This window comes from Delphinapterus leucas, chromosome 14 (genome assembly GCF_059928025.1).
Source record: "Delphinapterus leucas isolate spDelLeu-1000000601 "Yukka" chromosome 14, BTC_Dleu_Yukka2, whole genome shotgun sequence".
Classification (NCBI taxonomy): domain Eukaryota; kingdom Metazoa; phylum Chordata; class Mammalia; order Artiodactyla; family Monodontidae; genus Delphinapterus; species Delphinapterus leucas.
In genome coordinates, this window is record NC_143142.1 from 85,895,216 (window position 1) to 85,915,000 (window position 19,785).

At 48.9% G+C, this 19,785-nt stretch overlaps 2 protein-coding genes across 4 annotated transcripts in view; one reads left to right on the forward strand and one right to left on the reverse strand.

Annotated features, from left to right (window-relative positions):
• Positions 1–510: 510 nt before the first annotated feature.
• Positions 511–18,388, reverse strand: PTGR3 (prostaglandin reductase 3). 3 transcript variants are annotated; one of them, XR_016387666.1, is made up of 2 exons: positions 9,665–11,813; positions 511–8,928 (listed from the first exon to the last, which is right to left on the reverse strand). XR_016387666.1 is itself a non-coding variant. In XM_089895329.1 (2 exons), the coding sequence occupies exon 2, from the start codon at positions 11,651–11,653 to the stop codon at positions 10,889–10,891; it is 765 nt and encodes a 254-aa protein (XP_089751455.1). In that variant the 5' UTR covers positions 11,654–11,813; positions 17,621–17,743; the 3' UTR covers positions 511–10,888. The 3 variants fall into 3 exon arrangements, 2 of the variants coding, with proteins under 2 accessions (XP_089751455.1, XP_022415702.1); XM_089895329.1 differs by adding an exon at positions 17,621–17,743 and having other exon boundaries at positions 511–11,813; XM_022559994.3 differs by adding an exon at positions 18,055–18,388 and having other exon boundaries at positions 2,116–11,813.
• Positions 18,389–18,909: 521 nt separating this feature from the next.
• The window catches only part of TSHZ1 (teashirt zinc finger homeobox 1), a 76,474-nt gene continuing 75,598 nt past the window's right edge, over positions 18,910–19,785 (forward strand). The window contains exon 1 of the mRNA XM_022559956.3: positions 18,910–19,785. This exon is cut by the window's right edge and continues 1,332 nt beyond it. The gene's annotated coding sequence lies outside the window, so the exon portion shown is untranslated.

Genomic DNA, 19,785 nt, shown 5'->3' on the forward strand with positions numbered 1-19,785 from the left:
AGGCCTCTGCAAGTGGAACAGGGCCTATGTCACCAGAGCCACCCCTCAACTCGAGGACCACTCTGTCCCGCAAACTGAAATGCCGCAAACCAGCACTGACTGCCGGCTCTCAGGGAGCTTGCTCTGCCGTGGACCCGTCTGTGCAGGGCGATCCATAGGGCTGTGCCGACCGTCAGCCAGATCTTTGTGCACCAGGAGCAAGGTAGGAGAAGAGGGATGGACGTGGTGATGTGTCTGGGAAAGGACCAGCTGTCCCCGCCGACCTAAGGAGTTCGGGGCCTGGGGCCGCAAGGAGGTGAACCCTTCATTCCTAGGTGCTGAGTTGTGGAGGGTGGAGGGCTTCCTTGGACTCTCCACCCCTTGGAGGTGCCGGGCCTTCTGGCCTCGCCCCTTAGTCATGAATCTCGTGATCTCTCCGGCCAGAGGTTTCTTGGAGACACCACTCAGGCAGGATTGCAGTAACCAGGGCATCAAAGGGACAAAGAGACCCAGTTCCCAAATCGTCCCCATGGTGAGTTATCCAACTTTTGTTGGGTGCTGGAGACCCAGGGAAGTGCTCTATTCCTGGCTTCCGGGATCTCTCAGGTTCACCTCTCGCCCCACAAGGGGCCTCTGCCTGTTGCTGTCTGGAGTTCTGATTCCATGGGCTTTCCCAACATCCATCCTGTACCATGCGTTTCTTGTGTTTTGGGTGGGATGGCCCACTCCCCAGAGGGAAGTCCACTCTTCCTGATGCACACAGATTCGCTTGGCTCAATCTGAGGGAAGTGGACGCCTTTGTGGAAGGTGGTGGGTGGAGTGTGGATGCAGTGGAAGCAGAGCCCGTGCAAGCAGCCGTGTGGTGAAGCAGCCTGAGAACGGAATCCCTGAGAGATGGAGCTGGATCCCTGATCAAACCGTGCCTGAAGGCTGCCCTACCTCTGAACTTTCCTGTTACATGAGCCCCCTAATTGTTCAAGGCAGTTTGACTTGGATTTTCTCACACTTGCACTCCTGATTTTTAATGTAATACATAAATATGAACCACTTTGTATGTTTAATATGAATATATAAATATTTTAAAAATAATCCACTGTGGACCTGTCCTAGGCCAGGCTTCATCTACTTTGGGTGAGAAGGGTCATAAAAGTAATGCATTTCAAGACTTTGCTCCTCACTTCCTGGGATTTCTTCTCATTTTTCTAATCTCAAGTCTTAAAGCCATAAGGGCTGTAACCGACTGCCCTGGTATCACAGTGTAGGGAGCAGGCCCAGCTCATTTTAGGACCTCCCTGACTGTCTGGAACCGAACCCCCTGTGTCTCCGAGGTGCACCCGTGACCATGCGCCAGCCCAGGGCTGACCGGGAGGCAGCCTTACCTTCAGGGATTTCGGTCTCCAGCGAGACAGACGTATAAGTAGATAGTAGACCAGGGTGCCATGGAAAGTGCTAGAAATGAGGGGTGAGCCAAGTGCTACTGGAGCGCAGAGGTGAGAGTAACTCTCTTCGCCTGGACAGAACCGGAACTTGGTGAAAATAAACAAGCTCACGTAAGGCAGACAGGTGGCCAGGCTGCCTCTGCTCTCACCGCCAATCCCTTTATTAACTGATAGTCACATTTTTTAAAGCTCGCCCATGAAGGAAGAGGTCTCATCTGGAAGCCCGGAGTCCCCAGGATTTCTCAGATTCGTATTTGGGGGTCCACAGAGACGCTGAGATGTTGACCTGCAGAAGAGGGGGTAGCACTCCTGGCCCAGCCCGGACCCCGTGAGAGCCCCTCCGGGAACCCTCTGAGGTCATCACAGCCTCATTTCCAGTCCCCCCTGCCCTGGATCCAGCCTTGTTCCCCCCGAGTTGCGCCCATTCTGTGGGTGCAGGTGAGCAGGTCCATTATTGTCCTGCTGGCCCTGCTTGGAGAAGGGCCATCCCCTCTCGGCTGCGAGGCCCCTCCTGTGGGGTGGCCGCTAGCCACGTGTGCAGCCGTAACTGCGGCCAGAAGCCAGGGAGGGTGAGGGGCGGGCGCTGGGGACACCTGGGGGCTCATCCCACCCCGCGCAGAAACGCGCGGCCGGGGCGCTGGAATGCCGCCTTCCTCCCCCCGTGTCCAGGGCCATTTGTAAACCCCCGACTTCGATTGTATCTGCAGCCCAACTAGCTTCCTTTTTGACACCAAGATGCTTTCTTACGTCTTTCCCAGCCAGAGAGCTCTTACTCGCATGGCTAGGGTGGTATATTAAGAAGCACGTGCGTGGCTGATAACTCTTCTCTGATGAAGGCCACAGCCTCTTAAATTCCTGTCATTTCTACGGGCCTATTTTTAAATAAAGGACACGGGGTGCCACGCTGCTCGTTCCAAGAGACCTGATCCAAAAGTGGATGCAAATCAGGTGCCCTCCCTCTCAGGATAATTGTAAAATATTATGACGATGATACACACATGCCCATGGAGGAAAGACCCGTCCGAGGACGGCTGCTGTTTGTACTTAATTCCCCTGTAAAAGGACGGATGTTCAACTGGTGACTGGTGATGCCTGGGCAGGGGAGGGGACACTGGCGTGACAAACAGTGTGACTAGAGAAGCAGAGGAAGATGGGCGTGTTCTGGTCCCCTAGGACCTGCCTTTATTTATATTTATTTATTTATTTTTGCGGTACGCGGGCCTCTCACTGCCGTGGTCTCTCCCGTTGCGGAGCACAGGCTCCGGACGCGCAGGCTCAGCGGCCATGGCTCACGGGCCCGTGGGATCTTCCTGGACCGGGGCACGAACCTGCGTCCCTGCATCGGCAGGCGGACCCCCAACCACTGCGCCACCAGGGAAGCCCCCTATTTTTTAAATTTTATTGCCATGAACAAGATTTACAAAGACCTTTATTGAAATGGAAATACTGAGTATTTTTTATACTTAGTTATTTTCATTTACTACTTTTTCTTTTTTTAAAAATTTTTACTGGAGTATAGTTGATTTACAATGTGGTGTTAGTTTCAGGTGTACAGCAAAGTGAACCAGTTATACATTTACCCACTCTTTTTCAGATTCCTTTCCCATACAGGCCATTACAGAGTACTGAGTAGACTTCCCTGTGCTATACAGTAGGTCCTTATTAGTTACCTATTTTATAGATAGTGGTGTGTATATGTCAATCCCATTCTTCCAATTTATCCCTCCCCCACCCCTTACCCCCTGGTAACCATAAGTTTGTTTTCTTCCTCTGTAACTCTATTTTTGTTTTATAGATAAGTTTGTTTGCACCTTTTTTTTAGATTCCACATATAAGTGATATCATGATATTTGTCTTTCACTTTCTGTCTTATTTCACTCAGTATGACAATCTCTAGGTCTATCCATGTTGCTGCAAATGGCATTATTTCATTCTTTTTCATGGCTGAGTAATATTCCATTGTATATATGGACCACATCTTCTTTACCCATTCATCCATCGATGGACATTTAGGTTGCTTCCATGACCTGGCTATTGTAAATAGTGCTGCAATGAACGTTGGGGTGCATGTGTCTCTTCGAATTATGGTTTTCTCTGGGTATATGCCCTGGAGTGGGATTGCTGGATCATATGGTAGCTCTAGCTTTCGTTTTTTAAGGACCCTCTGTACTGTTCCCCACAGTGGCTCTGCCTTTATTTAAAAGGCAGTGAATGCAGAGGTAGAGGGTTTGCCGTCACCTTCTGCTGAGTGGCCCCAGGACACTCCTATCCCCTTTCTGCATCTCCTTCTGCCCCGCTTAGAACTGGGTGAAAACCCTTGACACCAGAGTGCTCTGGCAGCAGACAGGTGGTGGGCGCCGCAGCTGATGGTCAATGTAAGGGAGTTGAAAATGCAAGGATCAAAGGCGCCATTATCGTATTCCATCAAGTGCTTGTTTTGTAATTCGTACCTAGGTCACCTCCGGGTTGCTCAGAAATGCTTCAGAAAACTGCATCTCACAGGATGGGACTCTCTTCAAAGGCAGTGAGATTCAGGACCTTGCTGCTCACTGTGCGGGTCTGGCACCAGCAGCACCTGGGAAATGCAGACTCCTAGGCCCTTCCCAGACCTGCTGAGTCAGGACATGCATTGCAACAGGTGAGAGTGTGTACAAGAAAGCTGGGGACACAGCACTCTCGAGTGGAAAACAGCCTTGGACCCCGGTCTCTGTCCAACCAGTGACTAAGTGATCTAGGAGAGTCACTTTTCTGTGCTGCATTTTCCCATCTGTAAAATGGGCATCATTCGCCTTTATCACTTTGATAGGAAAGAGGTGAAGATAGTGACATTGTACTCTAAGCTAACAAGTTAGTAAGCATGTTCCAAGGGGTTACAGAAAGTATATGCAGAAGTTGACACTCTAAATATTATTCAGTAACGACAGTGACAGCGCTTTTATTTTTACTGCTGAGAGAATGAGCTGTTTTACAGCTGCGGTGACACCAGGGCTCCATCAGCACAACCTTGTTCTGTGTACCCGATGTACCCGGATGTAAGTAATTCTCCAAAAGTTACTTTGATAAAACCCCTCAAGGAGACAATTCAATTTCCAAATGTAAATTCCAACAACATACAGAGGGACCACTATTGCTTCCAGTACCCTGGTGAGAAATGAGGTTTTCTACGAAATGAGATTGCCTTTGACATTCTTGCTGTTCCTGCAAAGGGTTTTTCAATGTTAAAGGAAGCTGTTTCTGTTGGGAAAGGATTTGTTCGTGTAAAGTCGAAAGTTTACGCTTGTTATGCATAAGTTCAAGGAAGACAGAAATGATGTAGAAAGACAGGAATATTCAATGTCGTGTGGCTTTGAAGGGCTTGCTTCCGAGCCTTAATTATAATCCGTCAGTCGTACAGAGGATGAGATTCTCGCCGTGTGAACAGGAGACGTGGACCCACCGCTGTCTCTCCCCACTCGTACCCCCCTCACCCTACAGCGCTTCCCGCTGCCGGTGTGCGCGTCCGGCCACCACAGCACGGAAGCTGCCGGATTCAGAATTCCATTTCAGGTGGAACGGCCAATTCAGTTTCTAGATATTTTGCTGTTACAAACATTGTCCATGTTCTATAGGCAATAACACAAGCAAGTGAAATACTCTGGGGAGAAAAACTCAACACGTGATGATAAAGTTTTCCTCTATTTGATTTTCATGATTTGATATACAAGAATACATTGATAGGAGAGGAGACCTTCTCTGTAGCATTAAAAGTAAATTGTGGGCATTCAGCCCTTAATTCTGTTGAGTGTTTCTTTTTTTTTTTTTTTCCCCAAAAGGCTGTGTGATATTTAGATGACACAGAATCAAATGACCTGGACACCTAACTTGTGCTGGATTAAAGGGTGTCTTGAGTGCAACACACTTCGGTGGTCAGAACCGTGATATTCTCCTTGGTTTGGTCATCACCTCATCCAACAAAAGATTTATAACAGAGGCCAGTTGTTATTCTGTGACACTTTCAATCAGGCATCTAGGGAAGGACCTCGGCAACTTACAAAAAAACCAGGGATGGCCTGGTGCCCTGGGAAGGAACCTGCCTGTGCTCTGCTTCATTCTCTGTGACCTTGGACAAGGCACCTAATCTTCTTGGATCTGCTTTCTCCATTTATAAAGTGGGTAGAACCACATGGTCCCTTAAATCCCCAATTTTACCATTTACAGGACGATGGAGTCTTACCATCTGTGCCAGGCAGAGCGCGTCCCAGGCTCCCTCCAGGTGTGTGTCTGCCGCTCGCCCCTCCCCTGGGGTCTGGCACACACAGGGCAAGGTAAAGACTTCCAAGCTGGATGCGCTTTCTTCCCTAAACGTGCTTCTGCATCTCCCACCGGCCAGAGAGACCACTCACTCTGGTCATCCTAAGATACGGTTCAGCTCTTTACATGGAGAGGGTAAGGCACGACAGTAGCTGACAATTTATGGACCATTTTGCTGAGGTCTAAGCGCAAATCCGTCTTTCATATTGGACGTTGCCACCAGTCAGCAGGGGGTGTTTTAATTATTATTTCATGTTGGCATGAAGACACTGTCAGATAGGGCCCTTCAAAGGAAACTCTTGCTTTGGGGGGCCGTGGGAATCTGTACTTTTGGCCCATGCTTCCCAGCATGTGAGGCATGTATTGGTTTCCCTAAACTATACTCCATGGAGTACTTACCCTACCGCTTGAGAGATGCAAGACGCGCTTCCCAGCGGGATCTGTCTCTCCCGGGATGCTCTGAGCCAGCGCTGAAGGGCAGGTCTACGGTGAGTAAAGATCGTATCGAGGATGGATACTGGTTTTCTATTTTATATATAGTAGTGCGGATACTTTTAATCCCAAGCTCCTAAGTTATCACCCCCCCCCCTTCCCCTTCGGTAACCGTAAGTTTGTATTCTATGTCTGTGAGTCTATTTCTGTTTTGTAAATAAGTTCCTTTGTATCATTTTTTAGTACCACATAGAAGTGATATCGTATGACATTTGTCTTTCTCTGTCTGACTTACTTCACTTAGTATGATAATCGCTAGGAACATCCATGTTGCTGACAAGGACCTAGCAAATAGCAAAGGCAACTATATTCAATATCTTGTAATAACCTACAATGGGAAAGAATCTGAAAAAGAATGTGTATATATACACATATATATATGTATGTATATGCATTCTTATATATGTATACATACATAGTCAATCACTTTGCTGTACACCTGAAACTAACACAACACTATAAATCAACTATATTTCAATAAAAATTATGAAAAAGAATAGATGCTAAGACAGTATTTATACCCGGCCACTTTTAGTCTTGTTTTCACATCTCATTAGCTACTCAGATCTGGAGAAAGAATTATACAGAAGACTAAAGCATACAGAATTGAAATATGCACCTTATTTGAGTTTTGTGGAATATCAGCTCTCTACTATCAAGAATTACTTGAACTGATGCATACTGGGAAAATACTATTTATTTTGTATAGCACTTTTTTTTTTTTTGCCTACGTTCCACAGTTTGCTCATGGTAACAGCAACAAGGTTCTCATGTCAAACATTCTTCCTTTTATAAGTTGAATAACATGATGCTACAGGTCTACTAAAAAATGGAATTCCAAGGTTAAAATGCCCATACCAATGGTACTGAGAATCCAGAGTTCTACATTTTGATTTCTGAAATATGATCAGAAATATCATAATTCTGGGCCATAACTAGAAAATTAGTTACAGAAAATCTAACTTAAAAAAAAACTGCCAACAAACCCCCAAATTAATAAAGTTTGCATAAATTTTGTCTCTAAATAAGTATTATAAATAACATAATATTGAACGAAACAAGAGAATGGAAAGTATAGAGAACAGTAATTATGAATTCATCAAATCAGGCCATTTGCACCTGGGCTACATTCATAAAACTTGCATTGTAACCCCTAGGAAATTATTATCCACAGTTGATCGTGCTTGGTCTTTTCCTACCATATATTTTCTGAAAGTTGCACGTTGCTCATCTGTTTTTATACAAATCTAAAATATGGTATTTATCCCATATGTACACGTGGTCAATTGATCAAGAAAAACATCTTCAGTACTGAGCACTCCCTGCCCCATTTTAAAGGAAATCCTGACGGTAGTGAATTCACGCTAATTGGGAGCTCTACGAAGGGGTTAAAACGTTACCCATTACAAGTCAGGTGGCCATTATAAATGTTACCCAAATAAAAGCCAGAAACAGGAAGCCAAAAAGCAGGTCCCTACGGCAAGCATGTCTTAAATGATATCATTTGTCAAGTTTCCAGCATCTTGTGGTGGCAAACACACAAAAAGAAGGTCTGTGTTGTACTGAGGACATTACATCCTCATTAGCTGGAATGTTCCTTAAGCACATAATGCAAGATTTTCATTTTAATAAGAAGCAGCTACTTGTCACTGCACTTTCATTAAATACTGAATGTAATACTAATGACCATTTATAGATGCTCCATTCTACTCCTGAGAAACTCCATTCAGATGAAATCATATAATAACAATTTATAGAACATGTCATGCAAAACTTCTGTGTCATTTCTTTGCAAACTATTCCCTGATCTTTTTTTTTTTTTTTAATGCTGAAGTCGGTCAACAGCAGGAGTCATCATCTAAGGGACCTGCAATGACATTGTTGGTATTTTTTGCGTGCAAGACAAATTGGAAGGAAGAGCATTTGGCTTTTTAGAAGCCACAATGGAATGGGAAGGAACAGTGGGGACTCCCTTGTTTCTTGGCATACTTACTGGAGTCAAGGCTCTCCATCCGCCCAGCCAGAGACCTCAAGGCTGATGTGTAGAGAAGGCCACCCTGAGAACCCAGAAATAATTCATCCACCGTGATCGTTCAGCCCTGGCCCCGTCTCTAAACAAAGACTGACAATTGCTCTGAATTATGGATGTACTTTTTGTGATATGTAATACAGTTCAGAAGAAAGGTGGTGAGAGCATTGTACCATTTCACCTCCCATTAGAGGCTGGTCTTGAACGATAATCCCAGAAGATGAAACTGATGCTGAACTATGACCCTCAATTTACAAATCATTTTTCAGAAGAATAAAAAAAAAAGTTTAAACATATTTTTGGCATTATCTGAACGGGCAGAATCTTTCATGCTTGTTTTCTAAGAATAAATGAAAACAGCATGCACTGTAGTTTCTTAGTGTGGGGAAAGACAGAGCAGGGTTTTCAGATTATATTTTATTTTAAACCTGGGTGTTTGCATTTTTTTTTAACATTGCTGAATTTAGTATATGCCTTCAAAACATAATCAATTTCCATTCTGTAGCTTAAGGGATCCATCAGTTAAAATGTTGGTCTTTCATCTTTATTACTCTCCCATTAAAATGAGAGAAACCGGGACGCAATTCAGTTTAGAAGAAGCAATTTAGTTGGCGATGTCCTTACTGAAGTCTTGACAGAAGAAGAAAACGCGTGATTGCTTGGACTTCACACATCTAGCTGCACAGGAAGCCACTAAGCCTATCAGACAGATACTATGTTAAATTGAATAATATTCTTTGATGAGATGATCTGATTACACGTTTCGCCACTACTGGTCATTCCCTTGCACTTACATTCATAAAACCCGTCCCCTCCCCTTTGTTTGTGTATCGACAAGGTAGGCAAAGTCTCCTTCCGTTTTGCTATAGCTGTGAGGTCTGAAAGGGACAGATTAATAACAGAGCAGCACCCTGGACCAGCTTCTCTGGTACCCTGAACTAGTAACCCTTTGCTATAATGAGGACACAAAGAGCCTCCCATCAGGCTGCTCCCCTTCTTCATAACTCAAAAGCGTCACAGTGGCAATAGCCTCCAGTGCTATTTGTCTTGAGTGCAGTTGTGACACTTCGGCATGATCCATAATTTGGTAGCTATTTACCGTGACATTTCCCTTCAGTGCAGCCATAACATTCAGTGAAGCCATTATTTGGTCCCATTTACCATATAAATTGTATTGTTGTGTATGCATGCTAGCAGCTACATTAGGTACCTGAAAATGAGTAAATCTTGTAAAATAGATACTAACAGCTATTCAGCAGTAAGCCTTGCACCTCAGACAGAAGGAAAGAAAAATTAAATACGGTCACCAAGTTTCCTGGAGCATCTTTAATTGCTTGTCTATTTATTTAGCATGTTAGAGACGCCAAAACCCAAGGCTTTGAAAAATACTCTGGCGGGCTCTGCCTTCATTAGAAAGGCACGATGGCATTCCCACCTTAATGATGAAAACCGGAGCAGCCTTTGGTGAGCTGAAGGTTAGAATGAAGGCGGATCAGCGGCAGGCTTGATTCAGAGGGGAAGGCGCGGGACTCGTTACTTTCGTGTCTGTGACATCAGGCGATAGTGACAAGAAGCATCTCATTCCACCAGGACATGTGGAGAAGTAAAATGGGAACAGAGCATCAGTGGCTGCTGTAAATTTCCACGATCAGAGATAAAACACACCTTCCGAAAGTCTCTAACACGAAGCACAATCATTTTAGATCATTTTGGTGCCTACTTTGCACGATGCTATTTGACGTACCCTACTTAGGCTTATGAAGGGTGCTGTTAGGTACCTACAGTGCTTTCCCCTGTATGGCCCGTGTTTTGTTATGTAGACCCTCACTGTGGATGGAGCACATCCTTTTCCCTTTCCCGTGCCTGTATTAAATTTTTAAAGTCCCCTGAATCTCTATAGTTTCCCTTTCCCAAACCTGCTTTTTGTCTATATAAGTTTTCAACACTAATTTTCTTCTTAAGGGAAGAGAGAAATTTTCCATCCTACACGTGCCTCACTGGGGTGACTGCGCGTAAAAGCCATTAAATGAGAGATGCTTCTTTACAAGAGGTCTGTGCTCACTTAATTTTTTTTCTAATAATCTAACAAAGTCAAAGTTTTGGGAGAATCCCTCCAAATTTCTATTTAGATAGTTGGCTGGTGATTTATAGAAAAAGAAGGGCCATTTCCTGAGAATATGGACTCTGAGAAATGGCTGACTTTTGCTATATCTCTCATTTATTAACAACTTACTAGCATCAGACCAGACTCTTCCAAAGCAAAGAACTCATGAACTATTTTCAAGACCAATTTTAAAATCTCATCAAGCTGAAGACATACTGATTTGATCAGATCTTGCATCAGGAATTAATTTAGTTCCCTGGGACAATAAAATCTGGAATGAGACCGTCCATGAGTAAAGAATTGAATGTAAAGGTTTTACCTCTGTGCCATTGAGGGAAGTTTTATTAGCACATTTTTTTTTTTTTTGCAATGGAGGAGCAAAAAAAAAAAAGAACGGAAATAAAGAAAAGAGAAAGAGAAATCTATTCATTAGAACTTACTTTTGTTTTAAAAAATATTATCTCCGTTACTAACTAAAAATAAATTGATTTGAGTAATTCTGGGGCATAAAATGTCCATTTTCTTTCTCCTTTTATTTATGCCATTGTTCTGTTTTTACAGCTTACTGTGGACAGAGTGAGGTAATTCAACAGCAATTTTTCCAGTGTTTTTTCTCATGTACATATAATCGACGGCCCGGAAGACAGACTCCAGGCCGGTAAACCTGCCCTCTGCAGACAGACCTCCAAGGTCGACCTTACAAACCAGCTCTCCACTCGCATACATCTTAAGCAAGTGGTCCATGGCGGCTCGATACTTAGAAAGGTAATGGTTCAAGAAGAAGCCCTGGACACTGGCGGATTTCTTCAGCAGTTTGGCTGGTAGTGTTACTGCTTTCACAGGGGACAGGCCAGTAGGAGTCTGGTAGCCAGAGACAAACCCAACCACTATCAAGCGCCCTTTGGTAGCCAAGGCGTCCACGGCCAAGTCAAACATGGCTCCCCCGACGGATTCATACACCACGTCCACACCTCGCGGGTACTCCTGCTTCAGGACAGCACCCACGTGCTCGCCGTTATAGTTGATGGGACGATCACAGCCAAGAGATTTCAGAAAGGCAGACTTTTCATCAGAAGAGCAAGTTCCAATTACATGGCACTTGGCCTTCTTTGCAAGCTGGACGGCAAACTGGCCGGTCCCCCCAGCTGCTGCGGTCACCAGAACTTTCCTCCCTTCTGATAGCTCTCCGAGTTCTTTCAGGCTGATGTAGGCCGTGGTACCACTCACCAGGAGGGTGAGATACTCGGGTTTCACGGCCGGCACGGGAATGGCCGTGCTGGCAGGCACCACTGTGTACTCGGCAAAAGAGCCAGGTGCCATGTAAGCCACAGCCTGGCCAACTGTGAATGTGGCACTGGAGGAGAGGCCCAAGGCCACCACCTCGCCTACACCTTCGAAACCTGCGTCAAAGGGGGTCTTGACGGAAGGGTCATAGCGGCCGGCTGAATAGTTTATGTCAGATGCATTAACACCAACAAATCTAGAAGAAAACAAACACAAATACATTCAGATGTTTTCTTCATCAAGGCCTTTCTAGCCCACTTAGAAAAAGTCCTCTAATTCTGGTGACTGTGGTGGGTGGTGAAGCTATATATTCTGATAGAATTTGAAAAAAACGGTCCTGATATTCAGTTCAAAAAAAAAAAAAGAGAGAGAAATCAAACAAGTATGATTTCAACAGTGATTTGTTAGAGTTTTGGTGTATTTTATTCTTTCATTAGTTTAGGAATAATTTCACATCCCTCTAAACAGCAAGCTATGTACTTCACATGCCATTTATCCCCCTCCGATTCCTTTCAAAAGAGAAAAAAAAAAAGTTAGGAAGCCCTCTTATACACAAACTTCACTGGAGCTATGAGTTGGAAATTAATTGGCCTCTTAACAAAGATGTTAAAAACAACAGTGGGATAAAATATATTCAAAGAAGTAGACGTGTATTGATTCTGGCAACAATTTAACACTTCAGATAATAATAGTAACGACAATGATATTATTAAAGATTGATGTAACGTGCAAGGTCACTGGCTGTTACACGTTATTGCAGGGGTTGTTTCAGTGTGAGCGAGGCTGCAGCAAATTTTCTTTCTCATGTAACTATGTCCAGCGTGAAAATATGCATTTTGATTAACTGACCAAAAATTGTCTCATAAGGGTAGAGAGATTTTTATGCAACATCCAACATTTTACAGTCCTTCCCAGATGAAAAGGAAAGCAAATCGGCACTGTATTTTCCCTCAACAAGAAGCAGAGACGTACTTGATTAATACCACATGATTATTTTCACTTGGTATCCAGAGTCAATTTAATTGCGAGGCTGGTATTTTTACCAGCTTTTTTTCATCTCAGTATACCTCATAACAGAAATATCCTGATACATAAGGAAAAAAGCCGTCTCCTAAGGATGTCAGGAGGTGGCTGAGACACCTAACACAGGACCCTAAAAATGTCATTTCCACCTGTAATGAAATGAAGAGGTGGTGGTATCTGGTGGCAGGAGGAAAGCTGGTAAAGTAGGCCATTTTAAAATAATTTACTTTTAATTTAACTTAATAAACCCCAAACTGCCCCATGCAAGGATCCACTTCCACTGTATTATAGACAATGCTTTGCACTTACACATGCGCCCTTATGATTGTGCCCTGTATATCTACACCCTCGAAAGCTCTCTACATCCTGTAGAAATAAGAAAGCAGGAAGCACTTTCCTTCGGGCACGTCCAGCCGCTTTCAGAGGTTAGCAGACACACAGCCTCACTAACACGCTACAGAATTCCATACCCATACGTGACACACAGTAACGAGAAGCGGGAATAATGATTTTTGGTGGCTTCTCATTTGGCCTTTAATACCAAGATGCCCACGGTCTATTTTTTGGAGTGGGGGGGAGGGGCCCCTACCTTTCCTTTCAATTTACCCAACTCTCCAGGCCTAGTCTTTTTTTAAAAAGGGGCCAGCTTCCTGAGAGCGTGCTTCTGGACCTCACGGAGGGCTGCCAGGGCAGAGCCCAGCTAGATCACCTCTTGGTGCCCTGCTCGAGGCTGCAAAGCCAACTCTATGGAGGCGTCCGCGAGGGTAGGAGCGGCGGGCTGTGCCACAGAGGCTGGGGGCCAGGGCGGATCGCCAGCTCCCTTCTCTTCGTCCCGTGGCCCTCGCCCCTCCCGTCTCATCCCCCTCCTTCCCCCCCACCCCAATCCGGCTGGCGTTTCTACCTTCCCAACCGCAGAGGCCCTTCCCTTGCGGGGAGCCCTTGCCTTGGACTCGGAGGGACGCCCCGGTGGGAGCTGGCCCCTCGGGTCGCCCCCCCCCTCGGAACGGGCGTGCCCTGGGGGGGCTTCGAGCGGGAAGGCGCTGCTGGAGGAAAACGCAACCCCCGCCGTCTGCCGCCCCAGGCCGTGGTGGCCACTTCCCGGGGAGAGGTGGCGGGACCGAGCAGGGCGCACGCCCGGGAGGAAAGCGGCGGGGAGAGGGCCCCCGCGTGCGTGTGCGCGCGTGTTGGGGAGCTCTGCCGGGAGCTTGAGTTTACCACGGGGCTTTGCTGAAAAGCCCAAATCAAACATTGCGGCGGAGCCCGGCCGGCACTGGAGCGGTGGCAGGAGGCCGCAGGGCCCGCCGCGCGCCCACTCCACGTCTCCGACTCCCTGCGGCGCCCTCAGTGTGCCCGGGCGAGCCTGCAGGGCGCCCGAAACCAGCGCTTCTGCGGGTGTCTCTTCTCGGAGGTGCCCTGCCTCCGCTGCCCCGCGGCCTCTCCACCGCCACCACCCAGACGCCATCAGTGAGTCCGACTCCCGGAGCGGGCTGGGGTCGCGGAGGTCGCCGCCCAGGCCCGCGACCGTGACCTCGGCCTCCCTGGGCCGAGCGGGGGTCCCGGCGGGCGCGCCCAGCTCGCATCGGCAGCGGAGCTCGGGCCCAGGGGTGGTCAAGTGCGAGGGGAGCCCCGAGCACACGGCGCGCCGGAGCGCAGAGACCGCGGGACAGAAGCCGCCGGCGGCCAGACCGTGACCTTGGCCTCAAAGGCACCCCCATTTTTCGTGTCTCCCCACCCCACCCTGCCGCCCTCTAAAGAGCCTGCGTTGTTGGTGAAGGAATCCCGAGATCCTACTCGGCTTCGCGCCCCTCGCCCTCTCCAGGGTCGCCCAGCCCCTGGTGCGCATCCCCACCTCTCCCTGGACCCCCGCTTTGACGCTGCGCCGCCGCCGCGGCTGGTGGGCACCCGCCGCTGCCCGGACGCGCCTAGGTTCTTACCTGGGCTTTGGGAAGAGCTGCGCGAGGGTCGGGAGACCGCGCCTTCGGCTCCGTCAGAAACAAGTTCAAGAGCAGCAGGCGCAGTGGGCAAGGGGTCCGGGTCGGGGGAGCAGGGGAAAGGAAGAGCGCGCGAGCGAGAAAAGAAGGAAGGGGAGACGCGCATTGGGACCCTCGCCTTGTACCCCCCTTTAACTTCAAATATGTGCTTTTAATGAGTGCAGGAGTCTAGCGATCCGACGGGCAGACCCACTCAAAAGACTAAAATCGAGGAACCCCAAGAAAAAGAATGGGGCAGGGCGGGCTTTCCCCAAATATATACCCTTCCAGAGTCACTCGGTTTATTTATACTAAAAAGTGATGAACCCCTTCGTCATGTTTATTGTGAAACAGGGCAGCCCTCAGAGGGCCTCAGGGAAAGGCTTTTCTCTGAACAAAAACCAAACCTGAAAACTCAAGTCCAGGGCAAAAGCCTTCAATACTGGGAGACAAAGTCGTCCAAACCAGACCTTCCCTTTAAAAAAAAGAAAGAAAAAAAAAAAAAAGAAAAAGAAAAGGAAGGATGAAGGAAAAAAAGCTTGGCCTGGAGAATCAGCAGAAATAATTACCCTCCCGTGAGCAACAAACGGTTTATCAAAAACGCCTTCCCCATCCCCCATTTTCTGTTTGCCATTCCTACAAACTCTTTGCTCCATTATCTTACACTTGAGCAGAAAATCGTTAGAAATATTTGGAAACGAAATAATGTGTCACTATCTTACAGAAAAAGCTAAAAATAGTGCGCGAACTGACTTAACCAGAAGGTGTCTTTCTCCCTTTTTTCTTTTCTTTTCTGCGGGCTGGGCATCCAGGAAGAGAAGCAAGGTCGTCCTCGTATGTTTGAAACCGGAAGGTGAGAACCGGATAAAGGAACACCGATGACATTCTGGAGGGATTCTAGGCTCCCCTTCTCACACCTTTCCTAAATGGTAAACCTGATTATCTTAAATCGATGTCTGGCTTAAAAAGCACTTCCCTCACCGTGAATAAAAAATTTGTATTTTCTGTTAAAATGGAATGAGACGTGCAAAAGGTTCCACTGAAAAAAAAAGTCAGACGGAGCACAATTAAAACCCCCAAACACCTTTCCAAACAAGTGAATTTGGGCTGAATCCATTCATTCCAGAGCAGATTTTATTACGATAAAAATAAGAAGCTCTTGCACAAAATTGTCATGCAGTTAATACTGTTTGGGGCGATTTCGTCTAGGATTAAAATGAAGTAACCTGCAGCGAATTACTAAGGCTCTATTCTTAAAAAAAAAAAAAAAAACAAAAAACGGTAAAATGCCTCCCTTACTGACAACGTTTGCTAGAATAAAGGATCTTCTCACAATTTGGGGGTGGGAGCAGATTTTCCAACAGAGTAAGGAGAGGGAGAAGCAAAGGTTCCGCCCCTCCCCAGAAGCAGAAAACTCGCCCCATTCTTCTGTTGCGGATTTCAAAGTAGAAGTTAGAGGTCAAGCGTTTAGTATAAATATACTGTTTATATTAAAGGGATTTTTGTCATATGGGGATGGAAGATAGAAGCATGGATCTCCTCCAAATTGAGGAGCTTCCAACATGGCAGCCGGCGCTCCAGAACTCCGACCACCCAATTCAGGGACCGGCCCCGGTTACCCAAAGCGGGGAAGGGGGGCACAACCGGGGGAGCCGGTGCCCTGGAGGTGGGGAAGCCGGGCGGCCGGGAGCAGCCTCCACGACGGCGCGGGCGGGGGGCCCACCTCTCTGCCGCTGGGAGTGCTGGAACTTCACACCTTCCCCTGCCTGCCCGGCTCAGTCGCCCCCTCCCCATTTCACACCCTGTTTGCAAAAGGTATTATTTTTCTAAGCAGTCGTGGGTGTGTGTACATCAGTGTTCACCATCACCAGTGCAGTGCATCGGAAAAAGAAAAAAGAAGAAAAAAAAAAAAAGCCTGGGTGAAACTTTGCCTGTTAAGTCTGTTTGGAGGCTTTTCAGTCTGAATCTCATCTCGACTTCCAGCAAATCACTCGTGTGTTCTGTATGTTCTGCGTGAACACACATGCCTTTCTTTTTAACTTGGTAGGACGCGTCCGGATCTCGACAGCCTTAGCCTTTCAGGGCACGATGAAGTCCTTTGCAGCCCAGTTTCCATCAGTGCAAAATTTTTAAAGGACACACACGGCCCACCTTTTAAGGCACTCCCCGCGCCCACCTCATCCCCAGCCTCCACTCAATCCCGCCCTTGGCTCACTCAATTTCTAAGTTTCCAACAGGTCCCCAGAAGTTTCATGTCATGATCAGAATTCTGAAGTCTTCCAGCCTTGTTTGGAAGGCTGATATGAATCTTTACTAAAATGGACACTTAAGCTTTACCCCAAGCTATTTAGATAAGATGCATTTTGTCCTTCAGTCCTCGCAGGGGACTTGGTCCTTTCTAGCACACCACTTACAACACGGTTACAACCAGAATTTACTTCTCCCTTCGAAAGTACTATTCAACCTGAAATATGCAACACTGGAACCCCTCAGACGGGACTGAGCGGGCGGGCGAGTCCTGCTTTTGCCCAGGGAGTAGAGGAACGGGGACCGGCCCGCCTGCAAGCCCGGCTGCCAAGGGACCCACCCGGCAGACCCGCGGGCACGGCTCCGAAGAGTGAGGTCCCTTCCTTCCTGTTGCTTCAGCAGTTAAAAGATTAGTGAGGTGGAAACACCCTCAGGTGGGAAGTATGGAGGTGGAAAAGACAGTCCAAAGGTCGGGCAACGACCCGAGCGAGTGTCACCCGAAGGTCTGCAAAACGTGCGGCCCAATGCAGCCATGCTCCCACCCCGGCCCCTGCCCAGCCGCCCGGGACGCGCGCCACGCGCCCGTCGGTACGCTGCAGGGCACAGACGACAGTCACACAGCACTGACAACACGCAGACGGCACCGGCGAGGCGCACACCGACACACCCAACGACAGGCTCCGCCATTGCGAGGCGGCTGCCAACCTGGAGCAAACGGGAAAAGCCAGCGGGTCCCCGGCCTCCTTCCTCCAAAGCACGTTACCTAAATGTCGCAGTTTGTGTCCAGGCTGTTCCCGCTCCACCCTAAAGATTATGCGAACGCAGGAGCCGTGGGTGCGCGCGGGTGGGCAGGGCGGGGAGCCTCCCCTTCTGGGTCCCGTCGGTTTTATTTCGGGAGCGGGAGGGGGAGGAGGGAGGGCTGGGGGAGGGGAGGGGAATCCCAAATTAAAATAACCCTCAGCTTTGAGGACGTTCGGTGCCATCGGATATTCACACGAGCAACAGTCACATTACATTCGCCTTCGCCAGATGGCGGCGGGTTCAACTTCCCGGGATCTCGCAAAGTCAGGGTTTGCGCCCGAGCGCGCGCCGGGTGTGGGGACGCAGGCGGACGCGGGACAGCCCGGGAGCTGCGCAGCGCTGGCCGGGGCCGGGGCCCGGGCCGGAGCCGGGGCGGGGGGCGCGCGCCGGGCTCACCGGTTCCGGACGAGGAGGTCTCCGTCCCCGGGGAGTGGCACCGGGCAGTCCCAGCGCAGGGTGACGGCCTCGCGGAAGTTGGGGCTCAGCCGGGTCACCACCAGCTTCTGCATGGCGCGGGGGATGGCCGAGCCCTGGAAGTCCAGGAAGTGGCGGGAGTACGACATGTCCACGATGGCTCGGGCCCCGGCAAGCGCCAGCCGCATCATGACCCGCGCCTCCGCCTGCTTTCTGCGCCGCCGCCGGCCGGGGTCGCGCCCAGCCCTGGCCGCTCGGCTCGGCTCCGCGCTGCGGGCGGAGCGGGCGGGTCCGCCCCTCCTCCGGCCCGCGCCCTCCCTTCGGCTCCCCCCCCCCCCGCCTTCCCCACTATGCCTGGCGCCCGCTCCCCCCCTCCTGCCCCGCGGGGAGTCAGCGCAGCCCCCGCGGTTCCCGGGCGCGCCACCCCCGGGGTCCGGGCCGGGGGGATCGCTGCCGCTCCGGCCACTGCTCCTTTAATCTTTTTGTTTTGGTTTGAATCTGCTCGGCGCAGACTGGCCAAGGATCTTCTCCGCCCTCCCCCTTCCTCCCGGCGCCCGGGAGGCACCGGATATCCCCACCCTCCCCACGGTCTAAAAGCCGGATTTGACTCCTCTAAAAGGGTGAGGGGGGCGGCGAGGGGACCCGCGCGTCCCGCGATCGCCGCGGCCCACAGCCGGCGGCAGTCCGGGGCGTCCTCAGAGCTGCGCGGCGCCCGGCAGCCGGCGCAGGCGCCTCCCCTTCCCGTGCGAAGCGTTCACTTCCTTGCAAGGTGGTACGAATCAACCCCGAGCGCGGCCAGGGCGGCGGGGCACGGCCAGGGCCCGGAGCCGGGCGGGGAGCCCTGGCCGCCGGGGCGCCCTCAAGGGCACCCAACGCCGGGCGGGGGGCGCCCAGAGCATCCTGCGCCCCAGGCTCTTGGACCCCGTGCCCACAACGCCTTGCCCGCGCCTTCTGCCCTTAGTCTGTCCCGTGCAAGTTGCACGAACTAAGCCGTTTTATTTATTTTGGCCAAGATTTCGTGTTTTCCCATGAATGTTGTAAGTGGCCCCTGCAAGACTGTCACGGGTTTCCCATTGGGAAAGAACATATATATTGGAAACCAGAGGACCAAATTCCCAGAGCACATAAACATTTTAAACTTCTGGGTGGGGATGCCGAGGGACTTAATTGAATTGGAGACGTTGGCATGATGTATGAAGACCTCTTTTTATAACCCAGCTAGAAAGATCTGCAGTTCCATCGTGTCAATTTTCTTCCTAATTGTTTGTATTGACCAAACAATCAATTCACTTTTCACAGAGGGACCAGATTACATATTTTCCACATATTTTGTGTAATGAGCAAAGTCCATCATTAAATTTTTATTAAAGGTATACATTTTAATAATTTTTTTTTTGTTTTCCACTTACCCATTAATTAACCAAACTATAAAAGCCGCGTAGTGCCCCTCCCCAGTCAGATCTAACCCCCGAAACTAAGATTGCGAAAGTGACACAGGTATTTTTATCTCAAATGTCGGACATTCCTCATCCAAGGGTAGTTTGTATCCACGTGGGTGCATGTGTGTATGAATGTACAAGCGGGGGCGGAGGGGGAGACTTACAGGTTTAAAAATCTGCAGGAACTAGTGTCTACTTAACTTGGCTTACAGCACATGGGTTTTACCCAGTATCAGCCGGTGGGTTGCAATAACAAACCCCTCAACGTCTTTCT

Bases quoted from the DNA above. Each gene is read 5' to 3' on its own strand.
- PTGR3 (XM_022559994.3), bottom strand. From the start codon at position 18,263: ATGATGCGGCTGGCGCTTGCCGGGGCCCGAGCCATCGTGGACATGTCG. The intron at 11,814-18,054 runs GTGAGCCCGGCG...GTTTTCTTCTAG, and splicing joins GACCTCCTCGTCCGGAACCG to ATTTGTTGGTGTTAATGCAT.